Source organism: Cibotium barometz, chromosome 11 (genome assembly GCF_041138505.1).
Source record: "Cibotium barometz isolate CiBa-2024 chromosome 11, ASM4113850v1, whole genome shotgun sequence".
NCBI classification, from domain to species: domain Eukaryota; kingdom Viridiplantae; phylum Streptophyta; class Polypodiopsida; order Cyatheales; family Cibotiaceae; genus Cibotium; species Cibotium barometz.
This window is the reverse complement of record NC_141056.1, coordinates 60,018,499-60,033,565: the sequence shown is the minus strand read 5'-3', so window position 1 is coordinate 60,033,565 and position 15,067 is coordinate 60,018,499. Positions and strand designations below refer to the sequence as shown.

The window sequence follows — 15,067 nt, the reverse complement described above, 5'->3', positions numbered from 1 at the left end:
TTCTCACCACTCTTCGTATCATAGAAGAATATTTTTAGTAGCCACAATTAAAACATGATTTTTCTTCTTTTATATCGCAATGTGTGACATGTCAATGAGTTAAAAGACGCCAAGGAAAATAGTATGGGCTTCTCATGCCTTTACCTATTCCCGCGGCACCATGGGAAGAAATTTCTATGGACTTTATAATTGGTTTACCTACTACCACATTTTCTCAAAATGATATGATATGGACAATTGTTGATAGGTTTAGTACGCAATCTTATTTAATTACATGTCATAAAACATTGAATGCTTCACATAGTGCACAATTGTTTATCAAAACTGTCTTCACAAATCATGATTTACCTAAAATCATTATTTCAGATCATGATTCTCATTTTTGTAATCATTTTTGGATGGCATTGTTTTCAAACTTAGGCACTAAGATTGATTTTAGTTCTGCACATCAACCAGAGAGTAATGGACAAAGTGAGGCCACAAACATCACTATTTTAGATCTTTTAAGGTTTTACACTATTTCATCTCTTGCAAATTGGGATCAGTATTTGCATCTTTTTCAATTTTCATATAATAACACACCTCATACTACCACGGGAAAAGCTTATTTGGAGATTGTCTATGGTAAGAAACTTCCAACTCCACTTACTAGACTCTCTCATAGAGTTTTAGCGGTGGCCGATGATTTTGTTGTGACTCATAACTGTATTTTGGTCGAAGCTCGTGAGTCTGTTCTTAAGGCTCAACAAGGTTACACTAGATAGGGTAACAAGCATACAAGACCAAAGACTTTTGAAGAAAATGATTTAGTTTGGCTTCACATAGAAAAGCATAGATTAAAGTCTATTGAGAAAACATCCAGCCATTAAATTATCTCCACAATTTTATGGGCCTTTTAGAATTACTGCTAAGATCAATAACAATGCTTATCGTTTGTCCCTTCCTGACCATTAAAATATTCATAATTCCTTTCACATTAGTCTATTTTGCCCTTCAAAGGTACACCCCCTTTTACCCCCGTTTATGAATGACCCACCTCTCCTAGAGGCTGATAGAGAAATTTTAGTTCATGAAGCAATTCTTGATCGTGAGCAAACTACAACTCGTAATGGCAATGTTTATGTCAAGTATTTAGTTAAGTACAAGAATCATCCTGTAGAAGAATCTTAGTGGATTCCACACCATGCCCTTGTTACACACTCTACCCTGATTGACTCCTTTCACAGACAGTTGCAGTGAATTTTACACTTGGTATTGAGACCACTGTAGTTGTGTGAAGGTTACCGATTTGAGGTATCACATGATTGGCAATTTATTTTGGTATTTAGCATTGGTATGTGTGAAGGTCACCGATTTGAGCTATCACACATGGTTATTTTATGTGCAAAGGTCACCGAATTGAGGTATTGCACGAGGTTTTGACATTGTGGAATAAGATTTTTTGTGATGGATATTTTGAACTTGATATTTTCTTTCATGCAAAGGTGATCGAATTGAGGTATTGCACGTAGTTGTTTCAATATACAAAGGTACCAACTTTGAGGTATTGTATGTTTAGCAACTGAGGGGTTGTTTTTCACCACGGAGAAATGTTGGAATTATTCGAATTATTTGGCATTTATGGATTTGTTTGATGGATATTTATTTTATGTGCAAGTGAGACTAATCACCTCTAACTTGTCACATATTTTGAGCTTATATTGTAAATGTCAGTGTAGATCAGTGGTGGCAAGGTTACTGTGCGGGATGTGCATGGATCCATTGGCGATGGAAATTTATTGACATATGGCGCATGGCTATTATTTATGATCAGCAATGGCAGTGATATTTTATGTGCACATTAGTGTGCAACATTTTGATATACATTAGTTCTATTTCATGAGTGAACCTTAGAGAGTGTTCACACTTTTGTATTTAGGCTTATGCAAGCCCAAAGTAGAGATCCATATTTTTGGCTACATGTATTTTTGGCTCTTGCTTTTTGTACAAGGAAATATATTTAAATACACCATGAAGAGGACGTGAGCCACTCTCATGTTGGGGGAGATTTAACCCATTCTTGAGTTGTGTGCATAAGCTTTTCATCTATTTTGAACATTGAGTATTCCTCTCAAGTTTATTTTTATAGAAGGCCAACCGTGAGCTTCCAGTAGAAGTGGAGTTTATGGATGAAACATTATGTTTTGTGGGGTTGTATGCGCCTAATGGTGTTGCACAACATCATCAGTTATGGGACGATTTATTGTGTTTGTGCAACGCTAAGCTTGGCCTTGTGCTGGGTGATTTTAATGTATGTAAATTGTCAAAGCATGCTTCTACACCTCACACTATATTGGATGGGCTAGAGAGGCTCAGCTGGAATGCGTTTGCCAATCAAGTTTTGAAACAAGATATGTGGCCATGGCTACATGTTGAAAAATAGGTAGAGGGAGAGGAGACACACACACAGGAGCAAACCCTAATGTATATTGCAAACCCTAACCATAGAGGGAAGCCATCTCCCTTCTCACACAATGCATAAAGCCATAATCCATAATACACACAACACACAATGAGTTGTGTCCACACACATGTAACCCTAGCTAATGTCCACACACTATGACCAGCTGGACACGGTCATTTATGTCTCACATATGTTCCTACCTAACATGCCAGCACATAGCATAGCTGGCTCACACTGACATCGAGCTTGAATCTCAACAGCCCCTCTAAAGCTCATGATGTACTGCCATAGATGAAGATGTAGATGAGCTTGGGATATTAAGGCTCTCAACACTCCCCCTCAAGCTTATCCCATGTACTCCCAACATAGTACGGAAGTACTCAAACTTCTCCCTGCTAAATGGCTTTGTAAAGATGTCTGCCACCTGCTCATCAGTCTTCACATACTGTAGATCAATTGTACCATCCAGCACCTTCTCTCTGACAAAGTGATAATGGACCTCTATGTGTTTGGTCCTTGCATGAAATACTGGATTCTTTGCCAATTGTATACTGCTCATGTTGTCACAATGAATGACAACTTTGCCATCAATAAGCTCATCCAAATCTGCCAAGAGACTCTTTAACCATACTGCCTCACAAAAGTAGCAATGGCTGCACCTTTGTATTCAGTCTCTGTACTGGATAAAGCAACTGTAGGTTGCTTCTTACTACTCCAACTCACCACGGCACTTCCAAGTGTAAAAGCATAACCACTAGTAGACCTCCTATCATATGAGCTACCTGCCTAATCAGCATCTGTGTAGCCATGTATATCCAAGCTTTTACCACTCTCATAAAGTAGACCATAATGTGCAGTGGTCTTAACATATCGCATAATGCGTCTCACTGCATCCAAATGAGGTTTTCTGGGGCTCTGCATAAACTGGCTTACTAGCCCCACAGCATAACTCAAATCCGGGCATGCAGGAATTTAATATTCACGTGATCACAAGTTTTTTTGTGATAATAACACATGTGAACAAGTTATTCACATGTTCTCATGTTACCGTTCACAAAATAATAGGTCACTTGCCATTTGGAAACCCCTTAAAAGCTTGGCTACACATGGGAATAAGCTATTCACATGTTCTCATGTTACCATCTTCACATAATAGCAGGTCAGTGGTCAACTAAGAAGATTTTTTATGCATGACAAAGATAATTTTTTAGGCCCTTGTGAAAGCTTTGTGAATATAACATGTGATCACAAGATTTTTTGTGTTATTAACATATGTTATTAACATGTTCATATGTTTTCGTTTACGTCAGTGAGATCCCTGCGGGCGGGCGTGTGATAGTCATGTAAATGAGACTACCAACCATCTTCCTGTACATAGATGGATCATCCAACTCCTCACCAAAATCAGCTCGCAACTTCACATTCTGCCCAAAGGTGTACTCATAGGCTTACACCCTGTCATGCCATATTTTGCCAACATATCCAATGCATATAGGCGCTGTACTAACCATGTACCTGCATGGTCTTTGATCACTTCAATTCCAAGAAAGTATCTCAACTCATCAAGGTCTTTCATGTCAAATTGCCCACTCAATGCTTTCTTGACATGCATCGCATCTGCACCATGATCACCTGTGATAATCAAGTCATCCACATAGATGACAAGTAAAACAATCCCATGATCTGTCTTCTTCACATAGAGTGAAGAATCTGCGGTAGAAATCTGAAATCCAAGGGAGATAAGATATCTACTCATCTTATCACTCCAAGCACGAGGTGCTTGCTTCAAACCATATAGTGCCTTTTTCAATCTGCATACATGAGTGGGGTATCTTGGGTGTACATACCCTTCTGGCTGTGCCATATACACTTCTTCTTGTAGATCTCCATTTAGAAATGCATTTTTGACATCCATTTGATGCATTTTCCAACCATTAGCTGTAGCCATAGCAATGACTTCTCTCACTGTTCCCATCTTTGCCACTGGACTAAACGTTTCATCATAGTCCAAACCTTGGGTTTGTGCATAACCCTTAGCTACCAATCTTGCTTTATGTCGTTCAATGGAACCATCAGATTTGCATTTCACTTTGTAAACCCATTTACAACCAATGACATTTTTATCCTGTGGTAATGCAACCAAATCCCACGTGTCATTATGAACCAATGCGTCCATCTCAACATCCATTGCTTCCTCCCATACATGCTTTCCAACAACTTTGGTATAGCATGTAGGTTCCACATGCTTCACCATAGATGTCATATATGCATAATGCATAGCAAAATCTTGATATGTCAATCTGACAACGGGATATCTGACTCTTTGGGATCTCCGCAATGCCTGCGGATCACTCTGAACACCTGTCACTCTAGCATGTGGTGGCACATATCTATCCTGCCTAGCACCAGGTGTGCGTAAAACAGGTATGCCAAGCTCCTCATCCAAACTCTCTGAACTCGATGACTCATAACCTGTAATTCCAATGCCTTCAACCTTCTTCTTTCCTTTATCCACAGCACTACTCCCAGTGCTCACACTCTCATGGACGTACAGTACTACTCTCAGCTTCTGCTGGCCCAGACATAGTAGTAGAACTAGAACTTGCTTGTGGCAAGTTCACAGGCACATCAGCTTCAAGTGACTCAATGACACCCTCATCCTTTGCTTTGTACCAACTAGCAAGCTCATCAAACATCACATCTCGTGAGATGACCACTTGTCTAGTTTGTGGATTGTAACATTTGTATGCCTTTCGATCCTGTGCATATCCAACAAATACACATTTTTCTGCCTTAGGATCCAACTTCCTCCTTCTCTCGTCAGGCACATGTACATAAGCTATGCATCCAAATACTTTGAGGTGTCCAATGTCTGGCCTAAAACCTGTAAGCCGCATCTCTGGCGTACTTCCATGAATGGCTGCTGTAGGTGTTTTATTCAATATATACACCGCTGTAGCACAAGCTTCTACCCAATAATAATCTGGCATGCTCTTTTCATTGAGCATTGCCCTAGCCACTTCACATATGACTCTATTCTTTCTCTCAGCCACACCATTTTGCTGAGGTGTATACCTGCAAGTCAATTGTCTTCTTATTCCATGCTTTCTCAAGAAATGCTCAAAAGCATTTGAGGTGTATTCACCACCTCCATCTGTCCTCAAACATTTAATCCAATAGCCATATTGCTTTTCTGCAAAAGCTTTGAAATCCATAAACTTTTCCAACACTTCACTTTTCTCTCTGAGAAAGTATATCCATGTCATCCTGCTGAAATCATCAATGAATGTCACATAGTATAAACTGCCTTTGATAGATGGGTTTTGTGCAGGACCCCATACATCACTATGTACTATCTCAAGTGGCCTCCTACTCATATTTCCTTCTCTAGGAAACCGCAACCTTGCCTGCTTTCCAAACTGACAGGCTTCACAAACATGCATATGCCCATCATACTTGAATCTAGGCAGCCCACTAACGATGCCTCTTGCCTGCATGTTCTTTAACCTTTGTATATTGACATGTCCAATCCTCTTATGCCAGATATCAATGTCTTGTACCAAATTTCTGCTTTTAGAGAACATGGATGATTTTAACTCAGGAATTCCAGCATCCAACTTAAACAACCTGCCTTCTTTCTTGCCTTTAGCAATGATTCTACATCCATGTTTGAAAGCAACCATGCTCGTTGAAACAAACTTGTAATCCCTGTTTCACCATTTGACCAACTGAGGCCAAGCTTTTTGTGATAGAAGGCACATACAATACATCTGACATAGATTTTGTTTGACCATTGTGCATAACCAATGGTACACTTCCAACATGTGTAATGGCATGCTGAGTATCATCTCATGTTTTCACATAGCCTTTCACATCCATAGGCTTCATATGCTCAAACCATTCACCATGACAAGTCATATGGTTTGATGCTCCAGAGTCCATATACCATGTATCATCATTCTCAACATTTATCATCATAGATCCCACAACATGTTTCATGGCAAACAAATGATTTGCGCTGCCATCATTACTACTTGATGCATAATTTCCACCACCATGTTGTGCATAATGTCCACCATAATGTCCACCACATTGTGCTCTACCCCCTCTCAAATCATTTTGTTTGCGAAAACAATCTCTCGCCATATGACCAAATTTTCCACAATAATGGCATTCCACATCTTGCATAGATGTTTGTTGGTCTTGCCAATGTCCTCTACCATGAGGATTACCTCTGCCTCTTTGAGGTGTATATCCACGACCACCTCTAGCACCATATGTGGGCTGAAAATTCTGTTGTTATGACCTGTCCTGCCATCCACGACCATTACCACCACGGCCACGTGATGTGAATCTCCCCCTGCCTCTAAATCCTCTCTGCGAATAGAAAGCCTGATTTCTGCCATTATCATCATGGCTAGTAGATGCATCCAGAAAGGAATCACTGAGTTTGATTTCCTCAACAACAAGAGTGAAACCAACTCATCAAAGTCTGGTAAACCTGTACTCCAAACCGAGATAGATGTATCAAAAGATTTATATTCCTTTCCAAGACCACGCAAGGTAATATCCACCAAATCATCATCAGGAATGGGGGCATTTATTGTTGCCAATGCATCTGCAAACTTCTTTATTTCTTGCACATAATCATGTATGCTCCTTCTATTCCTCTTCACATTATGTATTTGTTGTCGCAATTGAGACTTGCGAGCACTTGTGTCTATATTAAACAACTTCACCAATGTATCCCATGCATCCTTGGGATTCTCAGCATCATGTATGTGTATGAGCATAGCATCTGAAATACATATAGATAGATAATGCAACACTTTGAATGCTCTTTTTGACCATTGCTTATGAGCAATAACCTGCCTGCTGTGTAGGTTGTCGGGGTAGTACAGGCTCTAGCTCAGCACCTGTAATGAGATTCCAAAAACCTTTTCCTTTCAAGAAACTTTTGATCCTGTACTTCCATGCCTGGAAGTTCTTCCTATCCAGCCAACAATCTGTACTGGATTATCCGACATGTTTGCTCAATGCAAAAACACCTTGCGTACACTTCCAAATCTGTAACCGAGCCTTCCTCAGCTCAACCACACTCCAATGAGTGTTCCAGATACTCCAAAGTAACCACCAATCTTCAAATTTGATGTAGAAAATCAACCTGTATGCATCCAAAATGAACTGGCTCACGCAGTCCGAGATACCCTGCTTTGATGTGCCTTCCAAGGCTCCAAATCACAATGTAGTGGTTCAATCAAGTATGGGTAACTTGCATTGACACCTAAACAACCTCAATGTAGAGTATCAACACCATCTGACATGTGTACATATCAATTTTTGAAAACCCCTTTCTCTGTTTTGGGAAAAACCAGAAAAACCAGTAGTAATTTTGCTCTAAATTCTTCAATATTTGTCCAAATTGAGCAACCAGGCATTCATTAGCTTAGCAATGATGTTCACTAACTCCATGTAAGAGGAATTTGTCCAATTGTTTAAGACCAAAGATTAATTGCTCGATTAAACTCACTCTGATTCTCGGCAACCAGTAGACAGGCTTTTTAATCAGTTCATTCCCAGCTCAATTAGGCATAATTGTTCAATCCAATCATGTAGCCCTCTTCTCAAGTGTGTGTATTAGCCAATTGCTAAATCAATTTTGAAATATATCAAGTACACAAGTAGTAATCAATCTCCTCGCACCAAAATGATAAAAAAACTGCCCTGTTTCTCTGTGCAGTCTGCGCCGCCTGCTCTACAAGGGTTTGGGAGTGATTATAATAATAATTGATGAGGTAATCAAGTGCTCAACACACCTAGGAAAGTGTGTAACTAGTCAATGCCTTGATTTTTGCCAAAAACATTCTCCAAATGCATCAAATTTTGAGTGCTTTTCTCTGTTTTGTGAGAGCTCAAAAACCAGAATTTTTCACTCATTCAAATGCATGTAAATTGCTCCAAAATCACAGTAGGACTTGCGTAGGAGTTGTCAATACATTCCTCCTTGTCAGATACATGTTTGTTTTGCCAGATTTACATGTATTTCCACCATACATCAGTGCTTCCAAGCTTTAATGGAAAGCTTCCAAAAAACCAAAATTTTTCTTTGCTTTGATTTGCTCTAGTTTGCTTTGTTTTTGCCTGAATCATCTGCAATCCGCTCAAGGATGTTTAGAAGACCTTACTCGGTAGGCCAAGCTCTCAGATCTGATAGTAATCGGTGTGCTCCAAGCTTCACAGCTTCAATGGTAAGCTTCACAGCTTCTCTTCACAGCTTCTTCTCCCTCTTCTCTCACTCACTCATAAACCCTAATAGACAGCACAAGGCTCTGATACCATGTTGAAAAATAGGTAGAGGGAGAGGAGACACACACACAGGAGCAAACCCTAATGTATATTGCAAACCCTAACCATAGAGGGAAGCCATCTCCCTTCTCACACAATGCATAAAGCCATAATCCATAATACACACAACACACAATGAGTTGTGTCCACACACATCTAACACTAGCTAATGTCCACACACTATGACCAGCTGGACACGGTCATTTATGTCTCACACATGTTCCTACCTAACATGCCAGCACATAGCATAGCTGTCTCACACTGACATTGAGCTTGAATCTCAACACTACACCTGCATGAGAGAGGATTTGTACATATGCCTCTCAACAGTACGTGGGTATAAGAGCTCATCTATACTGAATGTATATTTTCTAGCATGATTTGTTTATGCCAGAGATATTGTCCATGCAAGTGGAATATAATCATATTTTGTCAGATCATTTCCCTTTTGTATTGGAGATGCATAGCCATTATGTGGATGCTTTGGGAAAGGCTCCTCTTAAGGTTGACCAGACTTTCTTGGAGCATATTGTTTTCCATCACAGTTTATGTTGCAGGTCTTACAAAGCTTTTGAGGCCATGTAATCTCTATTGGGGTGTCATCTTGGGAGTGTTGTATGTTCAATATAAAAAAACTTATGGCTCGAATAGATGCCCTAATGGATTATAATTGTTAGTCACATATGTTCTTTGCTAGTTTTTAGCAAAAGCATGCACATGAGAAAATTGTAGGCAAGGAGTATTGTGTATTGATCCTACTTCTGTTCTAGATGTGTGTATGGACTTTTATCACCATTTATTGGGTTCGTAGGAGGTCATATCTCTTGATGTCATTGTAGAGAGTCTTTGTTTCACCTGGTTTGTCACCAGGTATCAGATGTTTTTGCAAATAAATTGGAAAGAGATATTTCTGCAAATGAGGTGGAAGATGTGTTGAAGCATTTGCCTAAAGGGAAAAGTCTGAGATGGGATGGACTCCCCAATGAGCTTTTCACAAAGTATATTGATGAGTTGAAGGTCCCTCTCGCTTCTATTTTTCAAGACGTGTGGAATACATGTATCATGTATGCGAGTTGGAAGATTGGGCTTGTACATTTATTGCCTAAAGTTTCATCCCCAGTTAATCTACATCAATGGAGACCCATCACATTGATGGGGGCCATGTATAACATATTTGCAAAGGTCTTGGCCAACACATTGCAGTGATTTCTTCCTACTTTAATTCATCCAAGGTAATATGGATTTATTAAAGGTCAAAATATTTTGCATAATATATTGAATGTAAAAATTAGAATTGATTATGCAAGGGCTTTGAGGAAAGAGGTGGTTACAACTAGATATTAAAAAGGCTTATGATCAGGTTAGTTGGTCTTTTCTTTGACAGCTTGTGCAGGCTACGAGATTTGGCCCTTTCATGTCTTCTTTTATTTATACTATTAGCCAACATGTAGTGGCTAGGCTTATGGTTAATGCCATGGGGTGACTGAACCCATTCATTTGACGAGATAGGTTAGGCAAGGATGCCACTTAGCCCTATCTTGTTTGTAATTGTTACACATCCAATCTTATCTTGACTGGATAAGCTAGAGGAGGACAGTGAAGTCGTAGGCTTAGTCTTCTAAGCGGAGAGCAGATGGTCGGCCAAGCATTGGCAGATGATTCTTTCATGTTCCTTAAGGCTCAAAGAGATAATGTTCAGAAGGCTATGGTTGTTTAGGATACTTTTGGTCTTACTTCAGGGTCATACATTAAAATCTACTCTGATAAGCTATACTGAGAGCAATTTGCTTGGTTTGGGACGGAATGGACAAGTCATACAAAGGGGATGCATCACATGCCACTTGGGTTATCCGATTAGAGTTGATGTTGATTCACAGGCTTTGTTGGCATGGATTTCTGCAAGGATAAATGATAAGTTTGTGTATTGAAAATCTCAGGGTTGGCCTATGCATGTTTGGCTCAAAGGTTTTATCATGGACAGGAAAAACTTTGCATCAGATACAATAACCAATTAGATTTATGTTATGGAAAAGAGAAGGAAATAAGCCAAGGTAGATGTGGATTTCTTAGGAACATGTTACTACTCCAAAAAGAGGAGTGGAGGGGCAACCTTATTAGATGCCAGATTACATATGGTTGCTAGGAGAGATGGCCTTTATTGCAAGATATATGTGTATCTCAAGAGCCATGGGTGGTAATGGCTAAGGCCCTCATAGAGGAGGTCGCACTTGTGCATGGTAATACTAAGATTGATGGTACATGGTGGGATATAGTGAATGGTTCCCAACAAGTTTTTTGTGGTGGCTTCACCTCTCCTTTCTCATTTGATGATCTCATGGAAGGAGGTGTTTGCACACACTAAATGGAAGCCTTCAGATTAGCAGTTTGCAGTTGAATTCTATGGCAAGTGAGGTGTTGGCTACTTCACGACTTCAGGAGTGGCTTGGCAAACTTTGTTAAGCAGCCAAAATTCAATAGAATGGCTAGATTGGGACTAGTGAGAATTATGGATGCTTTGTTGCCACATAGAGGCCAGTTATTGTCTTTTTGAAAAATCCATCAATATTTTCAAGTTTCACATGGATATGTATAGTTATGGGAGAAGGTGAGAACAGGACTTACATCGTTTAGTGATATTCCTAAGTTGGAGGATTAGCAACCTTAGTTAGATTGGGCATTTTGAAAGCCTCGGGATATTGTCCTGTGTACAACAAATCAAGTGTACCATATGATGGTGGAAGATAAGTGCTAGATCACTGAGCAGGCTAATAGGGTATGGAACATCAAGAAAAACAGGGCTTGGTGGAAGGAAGTAATCTTACAGGGCTGGTGGTTTAAGATTCTATATCAAGGGAAGGTGTTCCTATGGCGCATGCTAGTTGGAGGCCTACCACCACTGGAGGACCAGTTGTTTGCGAAAGCGGCCGATTGCTTTTGTTAATTGTGTGTTTTGTACTACATACTTGGAAACATGCTCGCATATTTTCATTTCATATCCGGTGGAAAAGAAGGTGTGGGATTTCCTTTCTCGCGTATGGATTCCGTTGACAGATGGGCCCGTAAAGGTTAAAGTCTAGATTTTTGGCAAGATTTCAAATAGACCGGATAACCCAGAACATTCAGTCTTCTTTCATTTTTTTAGATGGATACGTTTGTGGCATATCTGGTTAACTAGGAATGCCTTCATATTTGATGCAAAAGTTGGTATTATAGCTCACATAGGTCGTATAAAAGGGCTACTATTGTGGTAGTCTCTTCCTTGTAGTCAACTCATTTGGTGGAGAATGACATGGCTATATATTGGATGAGGGTACTCTGAGCTACACCTGTGGTTTGGCGTAATTAGTGAGGGAAATTAACTAGTACATCACCATGTGGCCATTTGTAAAGTAATTTTTGGTAATATAGCTTCTATTACGAGAGAGAGAGAGAGAGAGAGAGAGAGAGAGAGAGAGTTTATATTTTATACTTTTTGACAAAATATATATAATTAACCTTTAAAATATAGAAATGGGTTTTCATGTGCATTATGAGATTTATGGTCTCAGAAAGGGGTCCTCAAATGGCCTCTCTAATTCCTTAAACAAGGAAAACTTGTACAAAAGAAAGTATCAAATATGAGCGTGCTCTCTCTCTCTCTCTCTCTCTCTCTCTCTCTCTCTCTCTCTCTCCAACCATGGAACCTTTCAAGATAAGATAAAGAAAAGTCTATTGGTGACACCATCAATGAACAAATCCAATAGGTAAAAAGATACAATGGTTTATGTATAAGACGATCTTGCACCTAGCATACAAGTGAGGGTCGCAAACAAGTGCAATATTTGAGAATAACATTAAATGGTGAGCATGCTACGATGTAAGATCATCATTAAAGTAAAGGTAGGGAAGAAAACATAGCATACAAAATAGGGATACAAGACTCGCAAATAAGCACTATCCATGTCACTAGAATTGGAATGGCATGCTTGGTCTACACATGTTAATTTCATGGAAACTATCATGGGTTATACACAGAACTCTTAGAGGAACATACTAATACTTTTTGATGTATACAACTGATTTTACTCATAAAACATATATGTTTTTCGTCTTATTAATTGTCACATGTGGGATGGAAAACCATGATAACCTCATAACATGGGCCTTTACACACTGCTTTTGAAACAACGTAAAAGTTCACCTAAGGGATGGCCAAGAACTTGGGCGCGGGAGATCTTCAATTCCCTTCCTTTTGCCCCTTTAAAAAAAGGCAATTTGTACTTCACGGACATAGTGTGTTATTGCATGGATACGTATGCTTTGTCGAAGGAGCTAAGCTTGATATGTTTGCAAAAAGTACAGCACGAGAGCTGTGGGGAGCCGCAGGCCCCCGTGCTCTGCAGGCACGTTGTGGCCGGAGTGAGCAGGCGCGACTAGGCTGGCTATTCATCGAGGCCGGGCTCCCATTTGATGGCGTGCAGACTGGGCTGTGGGCATAATGGCAGCCAACCCCACGACCCTGCGGTGAGGTCGAAGGTCATCATCTCGTGGTTCTGTAAGCAGAGGACGAGGCTTTTCCCGACGCCCACAACCGAGAGGAGCTCCCTCTCGATTCGCTCACGAGGACTGACCGGCCTGAAGACCTGCTGCCAGCTTTGCACTTCGTCGCGGAGTCTCCAGATGCGGACGACATCGTCGTCGTAATTGACTCCTACCAGGTATAGGGAGCCTTGGCAGGTAACCAGGGTGGGCTTCCACACCTTGGGAGTAGCGCAGATGTTCAAGTGAGGCTCTTGAAATCGGATCTCGAGCATGTGATGGCCAGGGAACACGATCAAGGCGTAGAAGCAGCCCTTGTACTCCACCATGTCGTCCAAACGTAGCGCGTAAGGTCGCGGGAGAGAGCTGAGAACGCGCCAGGAGTCGCCTCCGAGGTTGTAGACCTCAATCCAGGTGTATGTATGGAGTTCATCGGCGCCTGCGGCGACCACCTTGTCTCCTGAAACAGCTAAGGTGGCGTAGTTGCGGATGGCTTGGAAAGGGGGCAGCGTTAATAAGGAATGAGTGACGGGATTCCAAAGCTTCATGGTGATCGGGGCATGGATGTTATCCTGCAGCTCAAGCAAGATCCTACGACCGGCTGACCACCCTTTCCTGATTCGCTGCTGCCCAGCAACGCCAAAGAAGCGCACTTTATGCCACGTGGACGACGCGAAATGGAAAGCCACCATGGTTCCATCGAATTTGAGGTACACCAGCCAAGGCTGCCCTGTGCCTACCGTCATGGATATCAGGGTGGGATACAGTTTCTCTGGCGCGTACTGTATCCTCGCACGCACAAATTTGCGTCCACCCGCCCGCGATCCTTCCGCCGGCATAACATGATCCACAGCCGCCGCTCCCCCACCTAATTCCCGCAGACTCGCGGACGCGGTTCCCCTTTGCATGACCGAAGGCAGCTCGCTATTCCTTCTTCTTCCCAATCGTTTATGTATACTCGCCATGTCACCCCTTATTTTAGAAGACCACAGTGGCAACAATGTCCTTACCATCCTGCCGCATTGCCGTTGTTTGAGGCGGCCACGTCGAAGGTGCGACCGGGCGTGACGTTACGGCCTTGAAAAAAAAAAACACACTAACTGTCGTCATTAATTATCTCTCCCGTAAACGTAAAGGTTAGAGTTAACGATGCGACGTCCGTAAGTGCGTTAATTACTCTGGTTCTACCGTCCTCGAAAAACCTCTTCGCGAAGAAGAAGGCTAATTTAGAAATGGGTCTACCCAAGGTCACGCTCAACAATCTCCCTCTACAAAAAACAATTAAGAAAATATACAATTAGTTAAAGAAAAAATAATATTATAAAACAAAATGAAAGAAGAAAATAAATGATTACTTACGAAACGAGAAATAAAGGAGGATTTTCTACCAGAACCAAAGTGTGAAGCCCCTCGCTTCCGTAGTCGGGAAGCACTTGCCGCTGCTTGTTGAAAAGCACCTGGTTACTTTCTCATGAAGCTACGTGCATGCCTCCACTCCTCGGTCATGCAAATGTTGGGATTCTCTAAGTTATTCTTTGCTGCTCTTTTGATATTTTCTCTCCTATTAATAAAGAGAAAAAGCTTGATTTGCCTCTTCATCCACTCCTTGGAGAAGCAAAGACCCGCATGTGAAACAGGGAACTCCGACTTAAGCACATCAATGATGTATTACTTTGAAAGTTCATCTTGTGCTTTCCACTTTTTGAAGAAGTTCATGAAATCTAGGTTTGCAAGTACATGCATGCGGTTCATGACTTACTT

At 41.0% G+C, this 15,067-nt stretch overlaps 1 protein-coding gene across 1 annotated transcript; it reads right to left on the bottom strand.

Annotated features, from left to right (window-relative positions):
- Positions 1-12,994: 12,994 nt before the first annotated feature.
- On the bottom strand, positions 12,995-14,271 carry LOC147634400 (uncharacterized). The gene has a single exon (XM_086805670.1). The coding sequence runs from the start codon at positions 14,269-14,271 to the stop codon at positions 13,210-13,212; it is 1,062 nt and encodes a 353-aa protein (XP_086661796.1). The 3' UTR covers positions 12,995-13,209.
- Between the last annotated feature and the right edge of the window lie 796 nt (positions 14,272-15,067).